General features: G+C 51.5%; 2 protein-coding genes across 2 annotated transcripts; one reads left to right on the top strand and one right to left on the bottom strand.

The window, feature by feature from the left end:
- The first annotated feature begins 813 nt into the window (after positions 1-813).
- UQCC2 (ubiquinol-cytochrome c reductase complex assembly factor 2) lies at positions 814-4,294 on the top strand. Its single transcript, XM_078609680.1, has 4 exons — positions 814-1,056; positions 2,136-2,210; positions 3,135-3,204; positions 3,757-4,294. Exons 1-4 carry the CDS (start codon positions 919-921, stop codon positions 3,852-3,854), a joined length of 381 nt encoding a protein of 126 aa, XP_078465806.1. The 5' UTR covers positions 814-918; the 3' UTR covers positions 3,855-4,294.
- Positions 4,295-5,870: 1,576 nt separating this feature from the next.
- Positions 5,871-26,827, bottom strand: LOC144729408 (uncharacterized). The gene is given in 6 exon segments (XM_078609677.1): positions 5,871-9,386; positions 9,388-10,115; positions 18,825-18,936; positions 23,559-23,666; positions 25,404-25,470; positions 26,237-26,827. Coding segments are annotated over 6 exon segments (1,254 nt in total). The 5' UTR covers positions 26,317-26,827; the 3' UTR covers positions 5,871-9,227.
- Between the last annotated feature and the right edge of the window lie 386 nt (positions 26,828-27,213).

Genomic DNA, 27,213 nt, shown 5'->3' with positions numbered 1-27,213 from the left:
CAATCGAGACCCCAAACGTCGTACCCTCCGAGCTTTGGCATTTCGTCGAAGACACCGGTGGTCACCATCCACCGATTGGCACGGTTGGGTACGTACGGTGCGAAAGAAGCTCAGCGTTGTTAACCTCCTTTGCCAGTCGCAAAATATGATAATTGGGTTTTTAAATCATTTATATTAAGTTCACTTGCTTACGACCGTGCAAATCTTTCGGTCGTTTTTTAACCCACTCCCCGTGATCCAATCGAGCTGACATTTTGCACACAGACTCGTTGTGCGTGACAATTAATGTTCGTGAATTTTTTTTCCAAAATTTTACACTTTTTAGGAAAAAATAAATTGTATTTAATTACCAATTGCTTAATGGTGGCAGGCATTCATCTGACCCATAGGTGGCAGCCATCTCAAGCCAGAGGACGAGAGGACTCTAGCCGCCACGCATATAAAGGATTTATAGTGAAAAACTTTATTTTACCCTTTTATCTGGCAACAAAACTGACACCTTTTTTTTTTACAAGGAGTCATGTTTGCATTGACCACAATACCTGCGGTCAGAATGCAAGCAAAAAACACAACTCTGATACAATGTCAAAAATTTACGTATCGAAGCCAATAATTGGTGTTACCGATGTGATTAATGTTTTTTTTACCCATCATCAACTCGATCATCAGGTGTCATAATTACAACTAGCACCATCAGGCGACATAATTACAGCCAGCACCATCAACTAACACCATCAGGCGACATAATTACAACGAGCATCATCAGGCGGCAGCCAGATTTAAACTTTAACCCACCCAACACGCAACAACAACCCTCCCTTAGCAACATGGCCGCCAGGTAGTCTGTGCGAGTGACGTCACTGCCCCCCCCCCACCCGTTCCCGTCAGCTGTTCGCGAGAGGCCGCGGCTCTCCCGCCATGGCCGCCACACGCTACCGCCTCTTCCTGCGCCTCTGCGAGGAGTGGCACCTCGAGCCGAGCAAGCGCGGCCGCGACCTCGGAGAGCACCTGAGGGCGAGGGTCGCCGCGGCCTTCCGAGAGGGCGAACACACGCAGGTGGTGGTAGTGGTGGCGGTGGTTGTTGTGTGACCGCGTGGTGGTAGTGGTGGTGGTTGTTGTGTAACCGCGTGGTGGCGGTGGTTGTTGTGTAACCTTGTGGTGGTGGTTGTTGTTGTTGTGTAAACGCGTGGTGGTGGTTGTTGTGTGACCTTGTGGTGGTGGTTGTTGTTGTTGTGTAAACGCGTGGTGGTGGTTGTTGTTGTGTAACCGTGTGGTGGTGGTTGTTGTTGTTGTGCAACCGCGTGGAGGTGGTGGTTGTTGTTGTGGTCTAACCGCGTGGTGGTGGTTGTTGTGTGACCGCGTGGTGGTAGTGGTGGTTGTTGTGTGACCGCGTGGTGGCGATGGCGTTTTCGCGGTGAGTGCGCGGCACGAACCTCGGCGTGCCCCGAGTTCGATTCCCCGCAAGCCGAACCGAGGTCCTGGGCCACCCCTAGGTCGACTCGGCCTCGAAGCGTGCACACACGAAGGCCGTGCCGACCTTCAAAGGCGCCTCGCTAACAAGCACTCGTCTCAAGTGCTGTGCGTTATGCAGGGGGTGGGAGGGGTGGGACAACATCACTCGGATCGTGGCTGGTAGTAGGCCTCGGCAAGGTAAGGTAATTGTACCCTTTTTACCGGGTAAAAGGGTAAAGGTGTCGACATGCCCAAGAGGTAAGGGTAAAGGATAGGGTACAAGGTAGGCTTGTTGCTTTTTACCTTACCTGCTAAAGGGTAAAAGGTAGGGTAGAGTGGTTGTATTGTGGTAAGGTAGGAAAAAGGTAGGCTCGTTGTTTTTACACTTTTACCTTACCTTGCCGAGGCCTAGCTGGTAGGGTACAGAGCTTGGAAGAAGATGAAGTGGGGTTGAGCCTGGGTCCTGCTCGGGTCGGGTGATGACGGCGCTATAAGCCACGTGCTTGCTTGTTATATGCAGTGCGGGGAATGGAACGCGTGCTGTAGACGTGACGTGTAGCGAGGAGACGGAGCGAATAAATCACTTCCAGTGCGAAGACGTGAGGTGTTTTCGCTTAGCCCCGCACACCGACTAGATTGCCTCGCAATGTTGATGCTTTTGTGGGGTTTCTTTTTTTTTACAGATCGCCGACCCTGAAAAATGCGACCAAATGTACGAGAGTCTGGTGCGAATGAACACGAACTACTTCCAGAAGAAGGTGCCACAGACACCGCGACGCCACCGGGGGGCGCTGCAGTACAGCAACATCGGGTCACGCGTCGCCTGAACTTGCCAATTCATAATGACAAATCTCTGGCCCACTGCATCGGCATTGCCGCTGCATCGGCATTGCCGCTGCGTCGGCATTGCCGCTGCATCGGCATTTTGCTGCATTGGCATTGTTGCTACATTGGCATTGCTGCTGCATTAGTAATGCTGCTGCATTGGCATTGCTGCTGCATTGGCATTGTTGCTGCATTGGCATTGCTGCTGCATTGGCATTGCTGCTGCATTGGCATTGCTGCTGCATTGGCATTGCTGCTGCATTGGCATTGCTGCTGCATTGGCATTGCTGCTGCATTGGCATTGCTGCTGCATTGGCATTGCTGCTGCATTGGCATTGCTGCTGCATTGGCATTGCTGCTGCATTGGCATTGCTGCTGCATTGGCATTGCTGCTGCATTGGCATTTTGCTGCATTGGCATTGCTGCTGCATTGGCATTGCTGCTGCATTGGCATTGCTGCTGCATTGGCATTGCTTCTGCATCGCCATTGCTGTTTGCAAGTGCATTAATTTGATCAAACTGGCCCAATTAGAAAAATAAAGTAGTTACAATTTTGTTTTGGTCAATTGATGTAACCATCTGCTTGTCCCAGTTTAAACAGATAACCCGTATAATGAGCGGCATCTTAAACTGCGCAATCAATTAAAAGCACAGTGCAGACAGACCAGACACGATGTCCATTTTAGTGGCCACGACCGTCCACTGTAAACCAAGCCGATGCACAATTCGTTTTTAGCTCCCACGTTCAGCGCCGTAATTATTTCACCGGCAGAATTGACGGTGTGCTTAGTTTTGTATTTGTTTACGGGCACGGCTTCACGACTAATCGCTCTTTGTTTTGTTTACAACCTCTGCAGTACCCTCGCCGACAAAACACCAGCTTCACCGGGATGACAGCCGAAGACTGCCGCCTCATCCTGTCCACAGGTAATGCAGTACCTCGTAACACACGGTACCTCTTCTTGGTTCTTTCGGTAAAGTCACGTAGAATGGAAATAATAAAATAAAAAAAATAATACATTATAAAATATCTTATTATTTCCATTCTACGTGACTTTACCGAAAGAACCAAGAAGATGAATCCCTGCAGTCACGAAAGCTTTAAATCGAAATACATGGTAATTCGTAACACACGGTACCTCGTAACACACGGACAGTGCAGACAGCAGTCTGCTAATCCAGCAGCTCAGGGTGCAGGGCTTTGCCATTTAATACAATGCACCATGAATACAACCGCATCTCAAGAATGCTGTAAATAAATGGCGAGACGTGGGCATCCCGGGTAAACGAGACGCACGTGTTATATATATATTTGATTCTCCCACGTCTGTACTCCCCGCGCCGACCAGCGTCGTGAAGTTTTGATCAGTAACCCGCACCACCATCTGCGTTGGCGGAGGCCCTCATCCATCGGCGGAGAGGTTCTCCGAGAAACTCCACGGTGGGAGCATTAACCACACGCGTGCGTTTTCCTTGCAGATAACCTGGAGGCGATGGAGGACATCAATAAAAGTGTTTTCAAGAAGTTTTTTGAGAAGTTTGCAAATAAAAATGCGGACGAGCAGGGCAAGCTGTAGCCGTAGGGTTTGTTGAGTTATTCATGTGGAACCAAGACACTCCAGTGGTGGCAGAGCGTGTGGTGGTGGGCATCTCCATGTATTTGGCTGGATGGTCACCTTGTGGTTAGCACGCTTGGCTACGTACCTGGTGACCTTGGACTACTGATCATCACCAACGTATTCGAATGTGTGAACCAGTCCTGGGCATCCCCTTGGTCAACTCAGACTTAAATGAGTGTGCCTGGTGCCGTGCGTAAACATCAGCACCGGGGAGACAAAAACGGTCAGGCGTGACCCTGGCCACACCGCTCCCCCCCCCCCCCCCCCCATGGGTACTGGCTAATGGGACTTGCCCCACTAGCCTGTGTGGGCTACATAGGAGCTCTGCGTGTAACATATTATGTGATAAAATAAATGTTGTAATCCAGTGCTGGGATGAAATAAAATTTATTTCACTATTTACTGTCTTTGCCTTTTTTAAGTGGTTGTGTGTGTGGGGGTGTGTGTGTGTGTATCTTGAGTGGGGAACTAACATTACATAAGTACCGTGTGCTGCGTGTGTACTCTAAACCTCGTGCCAAAAAACTCGACTCGGCCCGTCCCAGCGTAGGTTTTGTCCAACCCGGCACACGAGCAGCTTCACAAACGGCCATCTGCTTCACACTCGCATCGTGCCCTGACTTTATATCGCCAGCATCCTGCTGGTAGACGTTGCCTTGCCAGCCCTTGGCCCGAATTAAACACATTCATGCGGAGGGAGCTGGTAGGAACGTTGGGTTGCTCGGTCAATGGCCAGGGTCAACGGCGGCGTGGTGTATTCTAGCAAATATGGCCGACAGGGCGGGCACAAGCCGGCGTGAGTAGGTTAAACGTTGAGTTTTATAAGGGCACCACGGGGTGACCAGCCCCTTTCCACCCAGAACCAGCCCCACCCCTCCCAACCCCACCCAGCCCCACCCCACCTTCCCCTCTCCACCCAGCACCACCCCTCACATTTTTGGATGCACGACGGACGGACAGAATAATCCCCTGTGGGCTGGTGTAACCAGGAGGTTCCTACCAGTATTAAATCAGTCGATTGATGCAACCTACCCATGCACTCTCAATTTTAGCGATACCAATGGTAAGGCTTCCTTCTCCCTGTATAGCTTTGGTAAAAATCAAACATCGAATCAATTGGATCTCCCACCCAAGGCTAATTTAATTTTAAAAATAAACTGGAAAAGCATGGTCAAGTGCTTCCACTCAGAAACCGATCGAACAATCTCTCGTCACGAGACCCACGTGGTCACTCATACGATGGTGGTTATTGCGTGTTGCGAAGAGTTACCCGAATGCTGTCGTTTTGAAGGCGACGCAAAAAAAAATCTGAGTTTTGTATTGAATAATTGAACAAAAAATAATGGTGATTTGTATGTCTGAACGCAAAAATTACTGCCTGTCAGTTTTCGGTTAAGAGCAAGGTGAAGGAGACTGGAGACATTTTGTAATGTTTGAACATCAATCATGGTGGTTCGTTTTTATATATTGTTTTCTGCTAAAAACATGAACCCAAATGATGTCTATTGCAAAACCTTTCCTATATAACGGGGGGCAGCACAGAGGCAGTATTGTGCACATTGTAAAATGCACCCAGTGACCCGAGCTGATGTTCGCATCAGTGGTGAGTGATCTCTGTATTGCTCACGGCTCCACCAAAACTACGCGATTAAGGTCAAACAGCCTCGTGACTGACAGTGTGGCAAAAGCCTTTATCCCAGCGATGGATTGACAAAGGGCTATCCACGATTGAAAATAATACACGGGGCGATTTTCTCAAACGTTGCGTGCAATTTGCGTATTTTTTGCAAAAACAAGAAACACACGTTAATTGTTTGGTATAAGCAACGTTGAATAGGAGTAGGGCGATACCTCCGTGATGTTGAGTAGGTACATTTTTTTTGCATGTGAAAGGAGGCGTACAACAACAAAAAAAAACATGCAACTCGTTAGCAACAGCGAGCCGAAAATTCAGTGACAAAAAGGACCGAGCGCTTAGAAACTCTTGACTTTTATTTAATGGTTGCGTTATAGAAGTCACGTTGTCGTCCGCGCGTCGATCTGCGATTTTGTACAGCGCGTGGTCAATACACCTTCCACTTAATGTCGTCGACTGGCTTGAGAGGGTTAACGATGATTAGCATAAACCTACGGTCTCTTTGAGATAACATTGCGGAGGAAAATTTCCTAACGCGGACTCGGGAGAGCCCCAAACTAAGGCACCATAACGAGACGGAACGACTGACAACGGCACGTGGCAGCTCAAAAAAGCCAGGCACGTGGGGCACAGGAGATGTCCGTTACAATACACGTTACCACGCACAGGCAAAGTACCAGCTATTCATATACATATATACACACACGCACGCGCGCGCACAATGTATTATCATAATTGTTACCATTATTATCATTGTCATCATCATCATTACCACAGCACGTCACTTTGCAAAGTCAAAGTGCAACGCTAGACACGAAATTAAATCTAAAGGTGCGTTCAGAATTGTGCAATTTGAGTACAAAGTCAAAATGAGTCGTCATCAGTGACTCCTCCCGTGTTAAAACGGGCCTGGGGAGGTACCCATCATCATCATCGGCGTCGTAGTCATCATCATCAGTCATCATTGGAAATGCTTAGGCAGTGGTGAGATTTGCCACAGATCTATGGCATTGAGCAGTTTGCTCTTAATCAGAGAAACCGCTCCCCCACCAATTAGTGCAGACTCACCAAGGTGCTACTCTTTTTATCCACCCTGGAGGGATCATGATGACTAATGATGATTAACCTATGATGATGATAGAAGTTGACATGGCCACAATTCGAATTCGCCGTCCCAAAAATTGGCCGCCCTAAAGGTCCACGATGCGCTTAGGGGGGGGGGGGGATTTTATTTCTAGGACAATTGTAGCCGGCCAATTGCCATGGCAACACGTTGACCGCGAGAAAAGATGACAACCACGAGACGTCCATTGACTTCGGGTGACCGCGTTCTGCCTGGCCATTCAGCACCAGCCTGGTGGGAAAGCGACGCTCATGTTGCCACCGCCCGCGATCCGATTGGAAGTTGCCACTCTCCTCCCCGCAGTTGCAATGGCAGTTGCCCACTGTGGGTAGCATCGACCAAATTTGTCCAGATTTTGGCAACTAATATTTATTTGATATATTTGGGCAATTAAAATATATACTTTTTTAAAAATGTGTCCAAATTTGGCCAACTAAATTGTACGTTTTCTTTTTTTTCCGCAACAGAAAAACTTTTAGGTAAATGTTGCCGGTCAAAATCGGCCAAAATTGGAACCAAATTGCAAATTCACCCCGGCCATTTCATCAACGCAGGCGTTTTACAAAACAACAGCATCAGCAGCAGCATATGCGTATTTATATGCCGACGTAATCCTCGACTCGTGCTATGGAAATCAGTGCTCACTTGCCCGGACCAGCCTTGGCTACTACACAGCAACGAGACACACAGACACACACAGCGTCTATGCACACACACAAACACACACACACACGCGCGCGCTCAGCATCTAATCACACACACACACACACAATAATGCCCATCGCTCCAAGTACTATGCAATGTCATTTGCGACAATGCGCGCCTACACAAAATATATTACGTATTGCCGCACGGACAATGCCGTGTACGGGTTGAGTTATAATATACGACGACCAATGTGTTTTATGGTGCAAATGTAAAAGTCCATTTGAAGGGAAATTTAAACCACGATCATTGATCGATGCTATTTGTCAGCAAAGGCATGGGCAGCAAAAGCCTCTATGCCGAACCGTTTACTCACTCTTGCCACATTTAAGTTGTTTATCCTATATATATCTCACAGGTGCTGTATATTTATATATTTTTGTTGTTTATTGAAGTGTCTATGACTCCCTCCGACTTGCTCAATGTCTTCCCCAAATGATGTTTTTAAATTGTTCCTGACCGCGTGAGGTCAACGTTCTGAGAGACGGCCATCGCTGGATTAAAATCACAGTCGCCAATTTCTCGTTCTTCAATTAAGTTGGCACTGAATTACAGCGTTGGCGTGGCCGCATCGTAGCGGAGTGCGTTGGCAAGAGTGCCTCCTGCCGCTGCAAAGATTCAGACGGCCACCCGATGGATTTTTCGTTATTGTCGAGGGGAGTTCAGCAGGAAATCTCGCAGAGCCGTTCTCTCGCGCACGGAGCGCACCGCCACTAGAGGTTTCCGAATGGACTCTTGTAATAATAATAATAAAAAAAGGGCTAAATAAAAAATAAATAATCCTCATATATGCAATGTGCGCAGAGATTTAAAGATTGCGAAGCGACCGATGCTGTTTTTTCTGCCAACGCACCGTCGTGCGAGATTTGTTTCCACGATGCCACGCGTCTCACGCTCCGTCTGATGTCAGGGGAGCGGGTGTGTGTGTGTGTGTGTGCCTGTGCACGCGTGCGTGACTGTGCACGCATTTGGGCGCGTGTTTTTGGGGTGGGGAGGCCGACCTCAGTATTCAGGGACGTGTGCTTGATGCAGGAGAGTTGCGTTGGCGTTTCTCAGAACTGGACTTGAAGAAAAAAAACCCCAAACAGAATAGACGCTTCTAACCCTTGAATGTAACGAGTACACGCGCAGGAAATTAGAATTCGCGTGGCAGGATAGGGGAAGCAGCGTGGACATTCAGACGTAGCTATACTATTAAAATATTGATGGTAGAGTTGGTATTCGTTCCATTCTTATTGCACAACGCTATCACAAAGGCACGGTGTGGCACAGATGGATATTCTGTAGAGTGCCAGGAGAGGGCGATGTTGCTGCGTACATTTACCCAATTGAGTAATTTGCAGGCAACGTTTCCCTCGTGTGCTGTCGATGCCGTCGGGAAGAGGATGTTGCTGCACGTGGTGCAGGCTGAACAAGGGGCAGGTTACACCCAGACACGATGACATCTTGACCTTGACCCCAACGCGTATCCGTGTATGGGCGTGCGTGCGTGCTGATGTGTACGTGTGTATGTATATCACTTCATCACTGGGAGGGAGTCATCATCATCGGAATGAACTTAGCGTTATCGCTTTGCACTGCGCACGCACACACACACGATATGCTGCAGTCGCTCTGCGTCGTGGATAATTCTCTACGTTGTCCCGTTTCTCGTGGCGTGGCATCGTCGCCTTTTGCGCGGGGTGGGGGGGGGGGTGCTGGCCGCAAAGTTCGTGCGAGGGTTTTTTTTTTATACCCCCTTCCCTCTCTCTTTACAAAATCGTTCACGAGAGGGGAACTCCGCCGACCGCGAGCCCGAGGCGCGTCTCTCGTGCGCGGGTCGCAGAGCGTCTCTCCCTCTCTCTCCTCTCGAGCGACCGTCGGCCGCTCAGTCGCCCCGGTGCGGGGAGACGGGCCGCGGCGCCGGCTGCTGCGGCCCGTACGCGAAGGGGAACGGCTGCGCGGGCCACGCGTAGTCGCGCAGGCCGCTCTTCTCCCGCAGCAGCTGCAGGTACGCCGCCGACGGGGGGAACAGGTAGAAGGGCAGGCACAGGGCCGGGTGGGGAGGCGGCGGCGGCGGCGGCGGCGGCGCGAGCTGCTGCTGCCCGCGCGAGACGGCGCCCGCGCGCGGCCGTTCCGTCGGCGGGCTCGACGGCCGGGGCCGCTTGGCGACGGTGCCGCCGCACGGGGCCTCGGGCGCGTCGCCCTCGCGCTTGACGCGCGGCAGCGGCGGCGGTGGCGGGGGGGGGGGTCGTGCGCTCCGCCCCCCCGGACGGCTCCGCCGGGGAGGGCCCGGCGCCCTCGCCGCCGTAGCCGCTGTCCGTGTCCGTGTCGTCGCTGCCGCTCGCGTCGCCGGCGGTGGCGGCGGCGGCGCAAGCGCGCTGGATGACCGGCACGCAGTTGCGCCGGGGCGCCGACTCGTCATCGCCGCCGCTGCTGCTGCTGCCGCTGCTGCTGCTGCCGCTGCTGGAGAAGTGTGACTGCTGCGCCCTCTGTTGCAGGTACTGGACCTTCGCCGGCATCAGCTGCTGCTGCTGCTGGTGGTTGTTGTTCTCGGCGGGCGGGCTTGGATCGAGCTCAACGCGTCCGACCGCGCGCTGCAGGTGGCTGAGGAGCCGCGGTCCGGAGGCGCGCTCCGTGCGTCCCAGGTAGGACATGACCTCGCGTGCGCACGACTCGTAGCCAGCGCTGTACGACAGCGACGATGAGAGGGGAGTCGATGGCGGTGACGACGACGGCGGTGATGACGATGAGCCCATGGCAGCGTTCGCTTCGCCTGTGACAGAGACGCGCAGAGCAGAAACGTCATCTCACTCGCTCGCACAAAGTGAAGGCGATTTTACTTTTTTTTATCCCAGTCACTATGACTCAACTTTACAATTTTCTTTTTTTTTTTATTGTTCATGTGCGCGTGTGTTTGATACATGATCGCTGTACCCATCGATTACCTCCCTATTTATGTTTATTTTACCAGGTAAGGCCCACTGAGCTATCGAGCTCTTTTTCAGAAGTGACCTGGCCATAAATGACAGTATTTGATCAATACCGACCGTTAATATGGTCACACAACAGGTCTGCGATTGAGTGTTGGCGCCATGAATCCAACAAACCTGAGTTTGATTCCCATCCCTGGCTAAGATCATTGGCAAGTGATATAATACCAACTGGTTCTGGCTCACACTCCTTCACCGACCGCCACTGACGTGCGTGGTGAAGTATGGTCAAAACATCCCCCCATGGCCAACGTGGCACGGGGGAGACATCATTCCAATCGTGGATTCAACATGTGGCTGTAAATTATTTGTACTGTCATTTGACGCAACCAAAGGACACAAATTCAGCGGTTTCGTAGGAATAAAAGTTTGCGAAAATGGGCAGCGGCAAGCGTCAGAGTACGGAACGCCTATTGCGGAGCGGAATTGTGCTCTCGGTATTGGTAGCGAAAGTTCTCAACGTAAAGTTATTAAAGAGGCATCATCGTGTGCCTGCCATAAAGCCGCTTGTATCTCTAGTTTTATGTGGTTGGACACCCGATACATGAGACGCTGATCATTACTAATTCTAGCACCCGCCTCTCGCATTTCATGGGGTTAATGTTCCAGTCCCAGATTTCCACACGTGTGTGAATGTCATTAAATAACGAACTTTCTTTATTTCACCAGGTAAGGCCGACGGAGCTGTGTAACTCTTCATCAGAGCGACTTGGCCATCACGTGGACATTGATAGCAGCCAAATACTCGAAACGCGTGATGTCGATTCTAAATGTGGAGCCGAGAACAAATCCACGCGACCACGGGGAGAACACGCAAACTCCAAATATGCAGCAGGCGCCAGTGTAGGGATCGAACCCACGACCTCCTGCACACCAGGCGAGGGAGTTAACATCTCCTCGCCACCGCGGCGAATGTGAGATGAACCGTCGCGATTCTGGTTTGCGATTCGATTCAAGAATTGTCTTCGTTTATGTTTTTAATTCTCGTCCTCACTTTTGAATCTAAATTGTGTTGTTAATAACAGTGTTTTTGTTACGTATTTATTTGTACAGTTTTGTATGCTACATTAGCAGAAAAGTAACATTAGCGAGTAATATGAACATTATTTGCATAGGCCATACCTATCAATTCTTCCACAGATTATGAATTTTATCACGAGTGTATTGAATCGGTTTTAATCAATGAATTTATCCATCGTTACATGTCTGGCAAACACCAATACAGGGCCGGATGGCAATCCCAATGGTTTATATGATAATACTAATATACCGTTCTTTATTCTTGGTTCTTTCGGCACCACCTGAGGACGGCTGCTTGCGTCGTGGCCGAAACGTCGTGAGAATTATTTTATGATGTTTTATTTTTATTATTTTATTATTTCCATTCTACGTGACTTTACCGAAAGAACCAAGAAGATAAAATCCCTGCAGTCACGAAAGAAGCTTTAAATCGAAATTTATACCGTTCTTTGTCAAACCACTACTGGATGAAGACCTATTCTTAGGTTTTTTTCGGTAAAGTCACGTAGGTAAAACATTACAGCCACGACAGCTGTATCATTTACTTGATACAGCTGTCGTGGCTGTGACGGTTCCACCTGAAGACGGAAGCTTGTGTTGCCTCCGAAACGTCGTGATTTTTATTTTATTTTACTTTTATTAATTTTAATGTTTTACCTACGTGACTTTACCGAAAAAACCTAAGAATATGAATCCTTGCAGTCACGAAAGCTTCAAATCTAGAATGGATGAAGACCTCCCCACAACCGTGTTGACCACGGCGGTTATTTGACCACACTTCAGCACGCTAGTCAGCGTGGATTGACAATAGTGGGGAGAGGAGCCCAGGCCCGGTTCAAATGTCACTTGCACACTGACATTAGCCCAAGCCGAGAATCAACCTCAGGTCGACGGTTTCATGGTGCAGTGCCACCAAAACCATTGTGCCACCGCTCCCTCCACCGTCTTTATAATGCGCTGCATGCCCAAAAAACTGGCCGACGTACGTGACCATGTCGGTCGAACTTTAATCCAGAAACCGAAGTTGAAATATCAAAATGACTCAGTGCAGCGACGTGCAAACCTCACTCGTCACCCCCCCCCCTCTCCTCCACCCAAGTGCTCAAGAGTGCAAGTCACCGCGCTAGGGCTATTTGAATCTCCGCACAAGTGCCAGAAGCCGCGTGTTGCAATCCTGTGAGCACGCCTCATCAATGAAGTGTGCACATGAGCTACACAGAAATAATGAAAAGTCAAAGTGCCCTCGTGTTATAATTAGCAGGGTGGGTGGCCCTCAGCTCGGGCCGGTGGTCCTTAAGCCAGTGGTGGGAATTACACTTCCTTGAGATGAGCAGCCGTGCAAGGAGAGCACGTACAACATGCAAGCTCCAACACGATGTGCCGCTTTGTTTACCAGCCTGAGAGCAAGGGGTGACGGCGGTGACGACGACGGTGATGACAGAGCTTACCCTGGACGGGATTTGAACTTATGTCCTGAATAGTGACTGCTGCTAGCGGGCTCTGTACGCTACCTTCTTCGCTTTGGTGTCACACTGCATGGGGAGAAAATTATTAAAATTGTACAATTTTATTTGGCATCACGCTTAAGGCAATGTTGAACTTTAGGCTGACGTTGCCCCATGAGTGGGTTGCTCAGTCAGGCCGAATTCTCGATACGTGTTAAAATAATATATAAGCTGACACTCGTTCTGTCTTCACGTATTTTAATCAATTGCCTCTTGGCTTCCCGTACCAATATTACGCAGCGGCATTTGTTAAAAGCAAGCAAACCAGGTCTGTCGGACAGCGTCTGAATGTCAGTCCGACAGACCTGTTCTTCACCTGAGGACGGCTGCTTGCGTTGTGGACGAAACGTCGTGAGAATTATTTTATTATGTTTTATTTTTATTATTGTATTATTTCCCTTCTACGTGACTTTACCGAAAGAACCAAGAAGATAAGCCACTTTGTTGAGTTATTATCCGTGGTCAGGTTGCTTCTGTAAAATAGCCATATAGCTAGATAGCTCAGTGGGCGTTACCTGGTAGTATAACAAATACCTTAGCGTTTACCTTCCATCACTCCCATCGCTCCCATCACCCATTCCATCCCTCTATCCCTAACCTTCTCTCTGCCCTCTCTCTCTCGCTCGCTCGCCCGCTCCCTCCCTCCCCTGCCTCAATTACAACGCCTCGTTTCCTCGGGAGGGCAATTAGTGGCCGCGTGTACTGTAGAAAGGCTGGCGTGAAATACGTGGATATTTATGTCTGCAATGTGTGGGCAGGCCCCACCCATCGGGACAGCTCCCCCCGCCCGCCCCCCCAACGCGGTCGGCATGCTGCCGAGGGGGTCCCCCCCCCCCCATTCCTCTTGCACCCCCCCCCTCACCCCCACCTCATTCCTTACCCCCCCCTCCCCTCCTCGTTGACCGCCCCCCCCCCCCCCCAATTCCTGACGTTCCCCGCAGGGCTGAATGCGACGAGTGTGCTGACCTTCCCCCTCTGATGTTTAGCTCCACCGACTCATCCACCTCTTTCTGAGAATCAGAATATTTATTTATACGCCGGAGGAATCCGATGAGATGTAAAGATTTTCTTTCACAGCTGCGGAGCGCGCTGCGCTACCAGCCCCCGCCACCTGAGTTCGATTCCCTGGCCACGGCTGACATCGCCGCGCAAGTGATATAATCCGCGAACACAGCTAACTGGGCTCCAATCCGTCTCCTTCACAAACCCATACCGTCTTCTTGGTTCTTTCGGTAAAGTCACGTAGAATGGAAATAATAAAAAAATAAAAATAAACATAATAAAATCATTCTCACGACGTTTCGGCCACAACGCAAGCAGCCGTCCTCAGAAAGACAGCGTCTGAATGACGCTGTCTTTCTGACAGACCTGTTCTTCACCTGAGGACGGCTGCTTGCGTTGTGGCCGAAACGTCGTGAGAATTATTTTATTATGTTTTATTTTTATTATTTTATTATTTCCATTCTACGTGACTTTACCGAAAGAACCAAAAAGATGAATCCCTGCAGTCACGAAAGCTTTAAATCTAAATTTAAATCCATACCGACCAGCGCTGATGAAGTACGGCCAAACAACCCATCATGACTGACGTGATGTGAAGGAGGCCTTCATCCAGCAGTGGATTAACACAGGGATGTAAAGAAAAGAGAAAGCATGATGATGCATGCGTTAGACCGACACAAAACCTGACGACCGCCTTGGCCGACGAGGAATTTCTATTTAGCGCCAGTTCTTAGGAAGGCCATCCCAACTCGTTTGAATAACACCCCGCAGCAGCAGCCACAGTTTGCATTTTAAGGCATGTACTGCAAGTGGAATTTCTTTCGCACCGTACGTAGCAAACCGTGGAATCAGAGGTGCGGTGGAAGGATAACAAACTAAACACAAAGAGCAGTTCTGAAGAAATTCGTTTTCAATTGAGATTTGAAAGTGCATAGCTCCAGTGGCTTTCTCCTATCGGAAGGAAGAGCGTTCCAGACGGCCAGCTGCAGCTGCCCCCATGTCCAGCCGTGGCCTCTGACCTCTGTGAAGTCATCTCTCCGTCTGCTACGTACGGCGCGAAAGAAATTCAACAGACACATACATGTTGAAGTTCTTTCGCACCACTAGGGTGCTAAAACCCAAATTGGTTGGTTCCTGGTCAAAACTATCTCCAGGCAAATGACTGCCACACAGAGGTGGGCCCCCTTCCAAAACCTAACAGCCACTTTCCAAGAATGGTTTTGGTAGTTTCCTTAAAGCCGCGATTGTGGACGTTGATAAGGGATGTTAAATACGGAATGCTAAGAAAAGTAAATGTGATGTATTGGTGGTACACCAGTGTATATATATACAAAAAGCGAATTTGTCACAATAATTATTTATATTCCCGCAATTCGCAAACCTCGGTCAGAAAATCTCGCGGGCTGCGTCAAAATGAGCTGTCGTGATGTCGGTTGACACTGACGATGGAGTGGCAGCCCAAGGAAGGACGTTCGCCTGACAGCATGGCCACCGCAGTTTGGTAGAAAGGTTCAAACAACTCGTGCACTGCACCGCAATGCAGATTCTTAATTGCCATGAGTGGGACGAGGATGGGGGAGCGGGCGGGCGGGGGAGGGTGGTGAGTTTAGGGGGTTAGGGGGGGGCACGTGAGACCAGTGGTCTTGATTGGGGCAGAGCGGCGGCGGGGGGGGGGGGGTACCAAGTGGGCCGAGAAGCACCGCATTAACACTTTCGAGCGCAGTTGGAGAAAGCGTTCCAAAACACCAACTTGCATTAGCACCCTGTCACCTGACTGTGGCACACCCGCAACGCGGCGCGTCTGGGTGTGATCACACGAGTGGGAGCAGCGGCAGCAGCAGGCAGCAGGACGAAGTGTTGATGGCATGCACCGTCCGAATTTAGCATTGGTGCCTCCCCACACTAGAGGGAGTGGAGCGAAGCGGTGTGGATCTGCCATCGCCGCCACTCTCACCGCCCCCCGTGGGGGGGGGGGGCGCTGGTGAGAGTGGGGGTGCCTCCCTCCACCACCCCGGCATATACCCCCCCCCCCCCACCGTGTCGATTTAATCTCAGGGCGCAACGCCGCCACCGTGCATGCTACCCGCCCCCCGCCACCCTCGCCGTGCCACCCCTATTGTGGCTGCCAATGGTAACGGCACAGAAATAACCCGCGCGCGTTCTATTAATTATTGCATGGGGCAGACTTAAGCTTCATTAGGGTGGTGCGATGGTGGAAATCCACTGGATTCGTAACCTTTAATTCGCTCTGTTCACCCACGAGTATGAGTGGGTTCGCACGCATGTTGAACTTCTTTCACACCCTACGTAGCCAACCGTGCTAATCGGAGACGCCAGTTGAGTCGATAGGGAAAGGTCGCGTGCGTTGTGGGGCAAAGAAGTCTGGGTACTTCCAGGATGTGTGACCGGCGTGGAAGAGTAGGCCAAATATTCCCTCGAGAGAGAGAGAGAGGGTGAGGGCTCTCTAGAGTTGCCTCGGGTGGATGCCCTTCCGCCAGCGGTGGCGCGAGCGAGACATTGCAGGGCTGCCCCTTCACCCGTTTAGGCCACGCATCAAACGCCTCTACGGCTGGCATATCCAGCGCTCTGCAATCACCATCATCATCAGCAGTAGAGCGCATCAGCGAGTGTCTACCTACTGCCGAATGAAAGTTTCCCTACGCTATTGTCATTCCTGGCAGTCCTGCAATGCCACGATACATCTTCACTGCTGCACGTAAATTGAGATCATCACCGCAATTTTGCAAACACAAATCAAATTAAACCCTCTTCCACCCCCTGTGGCATTGTGGAATGTTGGGTCAAGTGCTGTTAGCGAGCACCTACTACGACTGGCTCAATGCCCGATGGAATTGGCGTGGACTGCAACTACGGCCCATCTCGGCTGCCTTCTACCCGGTGCTGATATTCACCGGCACACACCGGCACGCACCGGCTAGGGCACCTCCGTTGTTTCAGCTACCGCCGCCCGGGAAATGGAATCGGTGGCATCAGTGGCATCAGTGGCATCGGTGGCATCGGTGGCATCGGTGGCATCGGCGGCATCAGTGGCATCGGTGGCATTGGCGGCCACTCGCAGGGGCTCTTCATCGCAAGGCCCGCGGGTGGCCCCCGGTGGCCTTTTAGTGCGGCCCTCCCCCCCCCCCCGACAATTACACAAATGTGAAAACACTCCCCCCACCCTCCCATCATTATCGTACTGCCAAACCCCAATGGGTTTCAAATGCGTGACAGTCCTCGCACTGATGATGTCTTATCGGCGAAAGTGCCACCCCGCCCCGCTCCACCCACCCACTGAAATCGAGTGAAGACCCACGGTGAGTGATGTAAAACACGGCGAGTGATGTCCATCACTCGCCGTGTTCTTGGTAAACAACAACAACAATTTAATGCGAAATTCGTTGGGGTTGCAACCCACAGGTGCTGCTCCGCGTTGCCCTGAATAACAGTGGGATTATAAATACCTTGAAGGGGGAGACGCCGAGCGGCGGTCATCTCATTTGGGTCCCCCCCCCCCCCCCGTGTCTATTTTGGGAGTCGTTTAGACTCAGCTGGGACCACCACGGCGGGCGCGGTGCGGCGGTGGGGGGTCCACTTACCCAGATGGGGCGCTCATCCCAAGTGTGGCCAACGGGGGCGCTCTTAACCCCAGAAGCAATCTTCGTAGGGGCCCCCCCCGCACCCGTCCACCCCCCACCACCCGTCCGTGAGCTAATGTCCGTTGGTACCCAAAGCCACCTTTGTTTTAACGGGGTCTTTTTCGCTTCACATTGAGGAAACACGCATCGGGGTTACTTAGATTATTATTTAGATTGTTTTTTACACTATTATTTAGAGTAGTATTTAGATTATTCAGACGATTATTTAGTTTTTTTTAATTAGTATTTAGATTATTATGATGATTATTTAGATTATTATGAAGATTTCTATTCAGGTTGTGATTTAGATTATTATGTAGACTACTATTTACATTATTATTATTATTTTGATTATTCAGATGCGTATTTAGATTATTATTTAGATTATTTCGCCGCTCTAAATTCCCACGTGGTGCGCCACTTTGTCACTTGTGGCCAGGTCGCTTCCGAGTTAGAAGTTAAAACCCCGGTGGGCTTTGCCTGGTAGGGATGGCGGTGCATGGTTTAGTTGTATTAGTATGTTTTTGGGTGATTTGTTAACCTTTATTGTACTTTGCACTACCATCGCGTTTTGGTATCGTTTGTTGTTGTAACTTCCTTACCCTCCTCGACTGGACATCGGTGAAAAAGAGCTTTATAGCTAATCAGATTCCTCCAGTATAAATAAATATTCTGATTCAATATGACGTCTCTAACTTGTGCACGTTATCTAATTTCCGTCTTGCTCTACCTGGCATCATCATCATCATTATCACCATATCACCATCAGCCGTGATCAAGCCAATGACTCCCCAAAACCGTCGCCACCGCTCACAGTCCTGTGATGCAAAAATCCATGGAGTAACTGCACGTGGTTCCGATTTCATCGCTCCATCTCCCAGGTGGAAATTCTCGAGGGCGTGTTCCCTGCTTTGGCTGCCACTCCGTGGTTAGTCACGGTGGCGAGATGTTAACTACCTCGCCATGTATACAGGAGGTCGTGGGTTCGAACCCGACCCTGACACCTGCTGCATATTTGTAATTTGCGTGTCTCTCTCTCTCCCCCCGTGGTCTCGTGGTTTTTTCTCCGGGTCCTCCGGTTGCTCCCTCCACATTTAGAATCAACGCGCATTCAGAGTATTTGGCTGCTATAAATTTGCACGTGATAAGCCACTTCATTGAAATATCATTTGTGTCCAGGTCGCTTCTGAAACAACAGCTATATTAGCGAGTGGGTCTTAGCTGGTTAAAAGTTTAGTTGAGTTTTTGCTCCCGCTGGTTTGAGCGGGCATGAGAGTGTGGATTCGTGGCCAGGGCCGTGTGAGTGTTTGTCTGTGTTGAGCCGTACCGCTCTGCAGGGCCGCGATGTGCTCCTTCTGTTGCTGCGAGAGCGCGGTGAGGGCCTGCATGTGCTGCACCGTGAGCTCCAGCACCACGGCCTTCTCCAAGTGTCCCAGCGTCTGCACAGGACCACGGTGGAAGAAGACAAGGATTTAGAGCTTATGGATTGGCATTGACAGCGAGTGCTTAAATGACTCAAAGCAGCCTTACATCAACATCTCATCACAACCACTGCAATGCCTGCTGCAGTCTAACCCACGGGGACCTCCCCAGCGGCAGCTGTCCCTACGCGGTCATTGACCGGTACAGATATCGGTCACCGCCGATGTTATTGGTGGCCCCCGGGAATCGAACTCAGGTGGCCGGGTTTATATCGCAGTGCGCGCTAACCACTGCGCCACCGCTCCATCCAAGGTGTTAACAGCCACACGCACGGTCTTGTGCGAGTGCTGTTTGTGTGTACGGCCCGGTATTGACTTGGGGGTTGCCGTTTTCACAACACAATACGACCGCGGCGGTTTCGAGCAGGGCAATAAGCCAACCCGTGGAGTTGCAAGCCACCACCACCCCTCCACCACCTCTCTCGCGAAAAGCAGTTTATTTTGCAGAGTGGCACGTGTGAGAAAGGGGGGAACAGCCTCCGAGTCGAACAATGGGCCAAGGATCAATAGCGCGAGCTCCACGTAGCCGCCTCGAGACCAACAACGCGACCAACACGCGGCATGCGCACGCTGTTTGCGGATCCGTCCCACGTGCGTGCCACACGCCTGGCGCTGCTGCTTCGTGGGATTTCAATCGAGCCACCAAGAATCCAACAAGGCGTGAGAGTGAGCGAGTAGGCGGGCGGGTGGGCGGGTGGGTGGGCCGTGTTCGGACGTTTGCTTCTGCGACCCAACTTCTATTCCTGGCCGTTGCTGTGACTCACATCGGCAGCGAATGATTTACCCGAATCTGTCCTGCCCCCCCCCTACCACCCCCCGCCGGCCCAGCGCCCTCCATGCCCCGACCCGCGCTGTTGACCCGCGTGATGAAGTATGGGTCAATAAAGTCACGTGACGCACGCGGCGTGGGAAGGGGGCTATCTTCATCCAGCAGTGGATTGATGACGGATTTTAAACATGAATGAGCGCACCCGATTCGATGCGATACAAGTGTGTTGTTAGCTCAATAATCGAGTCATTTGACGTTCAGCATTGTCGTACCAGTGCGCAGAAAGGCGACTGCTGCAGCCACCAAAAGCGAGAAACAAGAATTGATTGTTCAATCGACTCGCGACAATGCGTTGAATCGGTGGTGAATCATTAGACCTCTCTAACCTCTAGACTCGTGGGAGTAAACAATGCTGCGTCGTCCGTCATTTCCTCCAAATATCCCGCAGAGTAACAACAACAAAATTAACAAGGAACCTGCACTCTGATATTTCGGAATTCCCCTAAATTGCCAGACTGCCTGCGCACACTCACTCCCTCCAGAGAAAAAGATCCCCCGTGTAGCCTGAACAGACTGTTGGGGCAAGTGCTGTTAGCGAGCACCTATGAAGGCCGGAACGGTACACGAGGGGGTGGGTGGCCAGCACCACGCCCGATCGCCTTCGTCGTCCCCAGTGGCGATGTTTACACACCGCACCAGGTACTCATTTGAGGCCGAGTCGACCTAGGGGAGGCCCAGGACCGGTTCAGATAATCGTTACACCGGTGTTGGCCGTGAGCGGGAATCGAACTCGGGTCGCCAGTTTCGTAGCGCAGCGTAGCGCTAACCGCTGCACCACCGCTCCCCACACACCCACACATAAGCATCGCTGCCAAAGTTCTGAGAATTGCCTTTGGTTCCCAGCACCTGTGTAAACCCAAAACCCCCCAAAAGAATCTGAACGCAGACGCCAGAGGCCTGTTGACTCTGGGGCCACGTTTGCATGATAACGTGAGTTAGGTCGCCCACACTGAAATGGCTGGCCGATCTCCGTTAGGATTACAGAGCCAGTGGGAATTCCACGTTCCTGTGGCAGGGAGCAGTCTGTCCAAGCGCTCTCTATCACCAACCAAGTTGTGCAACCTCAACAATGTGTGGCGCCTATTTTATCGACCCAGGAGGAACTGCCTGGGAAGGATTGTGATGGATGGTGATAGGTGATTATGGATGATTGATTGTTTGATTATGGTTGATAATGACAATTATGATAGAAGAGACATGACGGAAAATAGATGATGATAACAATGATGCATGGCTTACTGCCAATGATGATGATAATACTAATGTGTCGGTTAGTGAGATGATGATGTGTGATGATGGTCTATAATGGCAATGATGGATGATGGCTATAGCTGCTGCCACCGAGGTATTGATGATCGTGATGATGATGTGTGATGATGGCCCATGATGGCAATGATGGATGATGGCTATAGCTGCTGCCACCGAGGTATTGATGATCGTGATGATGATGGATAATAATTCTAAATAATGGCTACGAGCAATGGGTGTTGCTGTTACTGCTGCCGATGTTTTTTTTCTTTCTGATGGATGATGATTTATAGATACTTATGATTGTGGATGGACAAGAACGATGATTATGGCCGATTCTGCGGCTTTTAATTCGCTGCCGTTAAAGCCAATAACCTCCAGCCGCCCTTGGACTGATGACTGCGAATCGCACCATGAGTTGACACACACTATGTGCCATATCATAAAGTCATAAATAGAAAGTCTTTATGAAATCATATTCCAAGTATATGCTTCGCAGTAAGTCGCTTCCCATGTAATTAACGCTCAGAGCTGGGACAACTGCCATCGGGTTGAAGTCAAAGATGTTTAGGTGTAAAAAAAAAAAACCTTCCAGAGTAACACACTCGCAAAAGTTGGCCCTGACACACAAACACACACTCACTGCATGATAACACAAAGGCGCAAACACGCTAGACAGGAGCGGCACACGAACACAGGCCACACACACACACACAAGACTGATAAACATGTACACACACGCACGCGAAACCTGGCTCTCACAAGCACATACATAAGCAAAATTAACAAAAAAACACTCATCACATTCGTCTGCCTTACACAAATATATATGACCGTTCTTCACAGGAGAGTCTGTGGCTTCTCTGTGTACTGTGAAGGGCCCATTGCATGTGCAACCACTGTCAGAGAGAGGCAGCAGTGTCACCAAATGTTTGCTTTCATACGTAAGCTAGCTGAGCACACAAAGACACGCACACGTTGTCACACCGAGCAGATCTTACACACAACGCAAGGCGCCGGGCTCACACACGTGCAGAGGAGACACGCGCACGCTCACCCCACACAAAGACAAAGAAGACCCCCCCCCACCACCGTGTGGCCTTAACAAAGCGTTGGGGCAAGTGCTGTTAGCGAGCATCCATGAAGGTCGGCACGGCACACGAGGGGTGGGCGGTCATCACCACTCCACCAGGTACTCATTTTAGGCTGAATCGACCTAAGGGGAGGCCCGGCTCCGGTTCGAACTCGGGCCTCCACGAATTCCGATGTTAAAGACCTCGAAACAGGTCCTCATTTCAAAGCTGAGTCTACTCTCACATACACACACGCTCACCTCCCCCCTTACACTTACTCATCCACTCATCGCTCACAAACGGAAACATTCACTCAATCTCACACTCGTTCGCTCGCATAGAGAGTCTCCCCACTCACTCACCCACCCATTCCCCCATCCACTCACTCACCCACCCACCCACTCTCCCGGTCACCCAACCACTCACCCACCCACCCACTCTCCCACTCACCCAATCCCCCACTCACCCAATCCCCCACTCACCCAATCCCCCACTCACCCAATCCCCCACTCGCTCACCCACCCACCCACTCTCCCGCTCACCCCCCCCACCCACCCTCCCGCTCACCCCCCAACCCACTCTCCCGCTCACCCCCCACCCATTCTGCCGCTCACCCATCCTCCCCCCCACTCACTCACTCAATCACCCAACCAACTCCCCACTCACTCACTCACCCACCCCCCCACTCACTCACCCACCCAATCCCCCACTCACTCACCCAACCACTCACCCAACCACTCACCCAACCACTCACCCAACCACTCACCCAACCACTCACCCAACCACTCACCCAACCACTCACCCAACCACTCACCCAACCACTCACCCAACCACTCACCCAACCACTCACCCAACCACTCACCCAACCACTCTCCCACCCACTCACCCAACCACTCACCCAACCACTCACCCAACCACTCACCCAACCACTCTCCCACCCACTCACCCAACCACTCACCCAACCACTCACCCAACCACTCACCCAACCACTCACCCAACCACTCACCCAACCACTCTCCCACCCACTCACCCAACCACTCACCCAACCACTCTCCCACCCACTCACCCAACCACTCACCCAACCACTCACCCAACCACTCACCCAACCACTCACCCAACCACTCTCCCACCCACTCACCCAACCACTCACCCAACCACTCTCCCACCCACTCACCCAACCACTCACCCAACCACTCACCCAACCACTCACCCAACCACTCACCCAACCACTCTCCCACCCACTCACCCAACCACTCACCCAACCACTCACCCAACCACTCACCCAACCACTCACCCACCCACCCACTCTCCCACCCACCCACTCTCCCACCCACCCACTCTCCCACCCACCCACTCTCCCACCCACTCACCCAACCACTCACCCAACCACTCACCCACCCACCCACCCACCAATTTACTCGCTCACTCACCGCTAGCTTCAAGTTCTCTGGCAGCAGCTCCTTGAGCTGCACGATGCACTCATTGATCCGATCCCTCCGCTTCTTCTCGATCAATCTGTGCGGCAGCTTGTAGCCCTCCTGCACACACAACAGCGGAGTGATGTTAGCGAGCGCCTATCAAGGGCGGTGCAAAATGAAAAGACAACGACCCGCCACCTCTGTCTCCACATCGCTGATGTCTACACACGCATCGAACTGGGAACGCTTTTTAAGGCTGAGTCAACCTAGAGGGGGGGTAGCCCGAGATTGGTTAAGATATCACTGGCCGTATGTTTTAACCTGGAATTGAACTCAGGCGGGCCGAGATTGTAGCGCAGTGCGCTAAACCACCGCGCCACCGCTCCCATTCCCGTAGCAGTCGTTTTCTACACACTTTTATTGAACTTGCCGTGTTGTCCGTTTCTATACTTTCAAATCTTAATATCTTCGTATGTACGAAGCAAAACGAGTTGAAATTGTCAACACAGATTCCCCGTCGCGCGTGGCAATTGAAGTTTTCATTAAAAAAAAAATAAACCTGTCCAGGTCCCGCCGATCCTGAACCTATTCGTGTTTTTGTTTTAACTTAATTTCTTTCTTCTGCATTCAAACGCCAAAGCAAATGCCCTCGTTGTGTCTGGACCCCAGTCTGAGTTTACATTTCCATCTCAAATCTAGCAGAACACAGCCACCTGCTTATGGTGGGTGGGGTGGTGGCACAGTTGTCAACAACAACAACCAACACAGCAAAGTAGAAAATGAAACACACGGGCTAATGATATCTCATAAATGGGATACATATTCATGAGCGCAAATTCATTTCATCGGGGAGTTGAGCAGAGCAGTGGACCGATCAGTGACGCCCGGCGTGCCTCTTGCGCACTCCGTTCTGAAGCAGACCGCCCCAGTTTGATTCCCGGACACGGCAACACATTACTGGCGACTGGCGATACGAGATTTCTGAAACGGTTTTGGCATCTCCCCCCCACCCCACTCCCTACAAAGACAAAGATCCCCCATAAAGCCTTAACAGACTGTAGGGGCAAGTGCTGTTAGCGAGCACCTATGAAGGCCAGAACGGCACACGAGGGGGTGGGTGGCCAGCACCACGCCCGATTGCCTTTGTCTCCCTAGTGGTGATGTTTACACACCGCACCAGGTACTCATTTGAGGCTGAGTCGACCTAGGGGAGGCCCGGGACCGGTTCAGATAATTGTCACTGGTGTTGGCCGTGAGCGGGAATCGAACCCGTGTCGCCGGGTTCATAGCGCAGCGCGCTTACCGCTACCTACAAGCACCCCTTCACCAACCCGCACTGAGCAGCGTGGTGAAGTATGGTCATACAACCCAGCCCCCCCCATGACCGGACTTCGTCCAGCAGTCGAGTGACATTGAGCTGCAACTTCAAAAAGGGGAATATCGAATACGTCGAAAATGACTGATGTACATTCAAAAAATGTTAAAGTGCCCAAATGGTGCACAGATTTAGCGAACGACTCCACCGCTCCTGATTGTTATTAATACCGATGACTTTGTGTGCATAACTCTGAAAATCCTAAAACTAACATTTTCCAATGTAGGCCCCCAAAGATTAGGGTTATGACGTCCATTGACTTTACTCAAAGGGCATGCTCAGGACAAAGTTCTACATTGCTTAAAAAAAAAACTCGCGCTTAAAATGAACACACAAACCATCGAAATCATCGGTGAACAGAGTAATTCGCCTTCCGTGCTTGGCGCAATGCTAAAGCCGAGTTTTGTTGTTGTTTTTGTTGTACCAGACAAAAGCCCGCTTTCGGGTTACCGGTACAGTCTATAATGTGAACTGTGACACACCTTGCTATCTTCCCTCTTAATACTTCGCCTCGATCGTGCGCCGTACATGAACGCCTGATAATCCATCCTGTCGGACATGAGAGAGACACACAGACGGTCACACACAAGGCAAAGGCCCCCCGTATAGCCTTCACGTAATTTTTGGAGCAAGTGATGTTAGCGAGCACCGATGAAGACCGGCGCGGGACACGACGGGGTTGGGTGACCAGCACCACGCCCGCCCGCCTTTGTATCCCCAGTGCCAATTCTCACACATCGCACCAGGCACTCATTTGAGGCTGAGTCGACCTAGAGGGGAAGGCCGGTCGGACAGGTTCAGATAATTGTCAATCGGTGTTGGCCGTGAGCAGGAATCGATTTCGGGTCGCCGGGTTCGTAGCGCAGTTGGCTTGGTACGGTGCGAAAGAAGTTCAACATACGTACAAAGCGCATTGCCCTAACCACTAGACTAGCGATTCCCGGTCTCTACGCACACAGACACGCACGCATAGACACACCGTCATACACACACACAGCAGACAGACACCCACGCAGACAGAATCACAATCTTTATTTATACTGGAGGAATCCGATGAGCTATGAAGCTCTTTATCACATATGTCCAGTAAACACACACACACACACAATAACACACCGGCACACGAGACACGCGCAGAGACACACGATGAAACACAGACACACACACAGAGGAACACACAGAGACACGGAGATATTCCGACACACACACACGCGAATATCACTTTACATTATGGGCACCAATTGCACACACATCAAGGTGTGCGTCGTTCGTATCGACAGGTGGAGGTGTGTGGCACAGCGGCACGCAGACTCACCCTACTCCTCCTCCCCCTCGCAGAGATCCATCGCCCATCACGGAGAACCGCGACTCGGAGTTGACAAACGAAGTCTCCATTGTGTTCGTCCTTCACAGCCAGAACTAAAACTCTGCAACTGCTTACGGACGCCGCGTCGAGTACGGAAACGTGCTGAAATTTAGATCGTGCGAGCTGACATATCTCTCCTCGCGCTAGCGACTGGCAGGGTAACGAGGCAGGCGGGAGGGGGGGGGGCAGGCAGGTATATGGGCTGGTAGGTGGGCAGGAATGTAAGCAAGGTAGGCAGGTAACGCGATGCGAGTGTGTAGGTGAGGGTCTCCGTTATCCAGTCGGCCGCGCGCGCTGCACTCCCGAGGAAGATTTTTCGCTTCTGCAGTTTTGCTCCGTGCGTGGCTACTGGCACCAACTCGCTCGCACGCACGCACGCACGCGCGGATACACCCACACACACACACGCACGTACACACACACAGACGAAACGAGCACGCGCGCACGCACGCGCGCCGCGCAGACAACGCCCCGGCACCGACGCGACGTCACCCGGGCGCGCACGCTAGAGTTCACGTGCGGCCGGGGGAGGAGGGAGGGAGGAGGGAGGGAGGGAGGGATGGGGGGTGTCAGGGGGAGGGGGTGGAGGATGCGGGGTGGGCTGCTAAGGGGTTTTGAGCGGTGGGAGGGAGAGGAGGGAGGGGTGAGAGGAGGGCGATCGGGGATGAGAGGGGGGGGGCGCCCGTGAGCTGTGCCGCCTGAACACGAAGTGGGTCCCTGTGGCGGGGAACGGGTGGGAGGTAGTGGGGAGGCGGTGATGGTGGTGGGGGGGGGTCTTGACAGAGAGCGAAGGACAACAGTGAGAAGTGGAGACGCGCAGAGATATTACAGAGAGGACCACGCGGAGACGCGGTGCACAGAGGGACACGCGGAGACGCAGAGAGGGGGCCACGGGGGGAAAACAGACGAGGACACACCGGGACACG

Source organism: Lampetra planeri, chromosome 32 (assembly GCF_965212315.1).
Source record: "Lampetra planeri chromosome 32, kcLamPlan1.2.h2, whole genome shotgun sequence".
Taxonomy (NCBI): domain Eukaryota; kingdom Metazoa; phylum Chordata; class Hyperoartia; order Petromyzontiformes; family Petromyzontidae; genus Lampetra; species Lampetra planeri.
The sequence above is the reverse complement of the archived record's forward strand: the minus strand, read 5'-3'. Positions and strand labels throughout refer to the sequence as shown.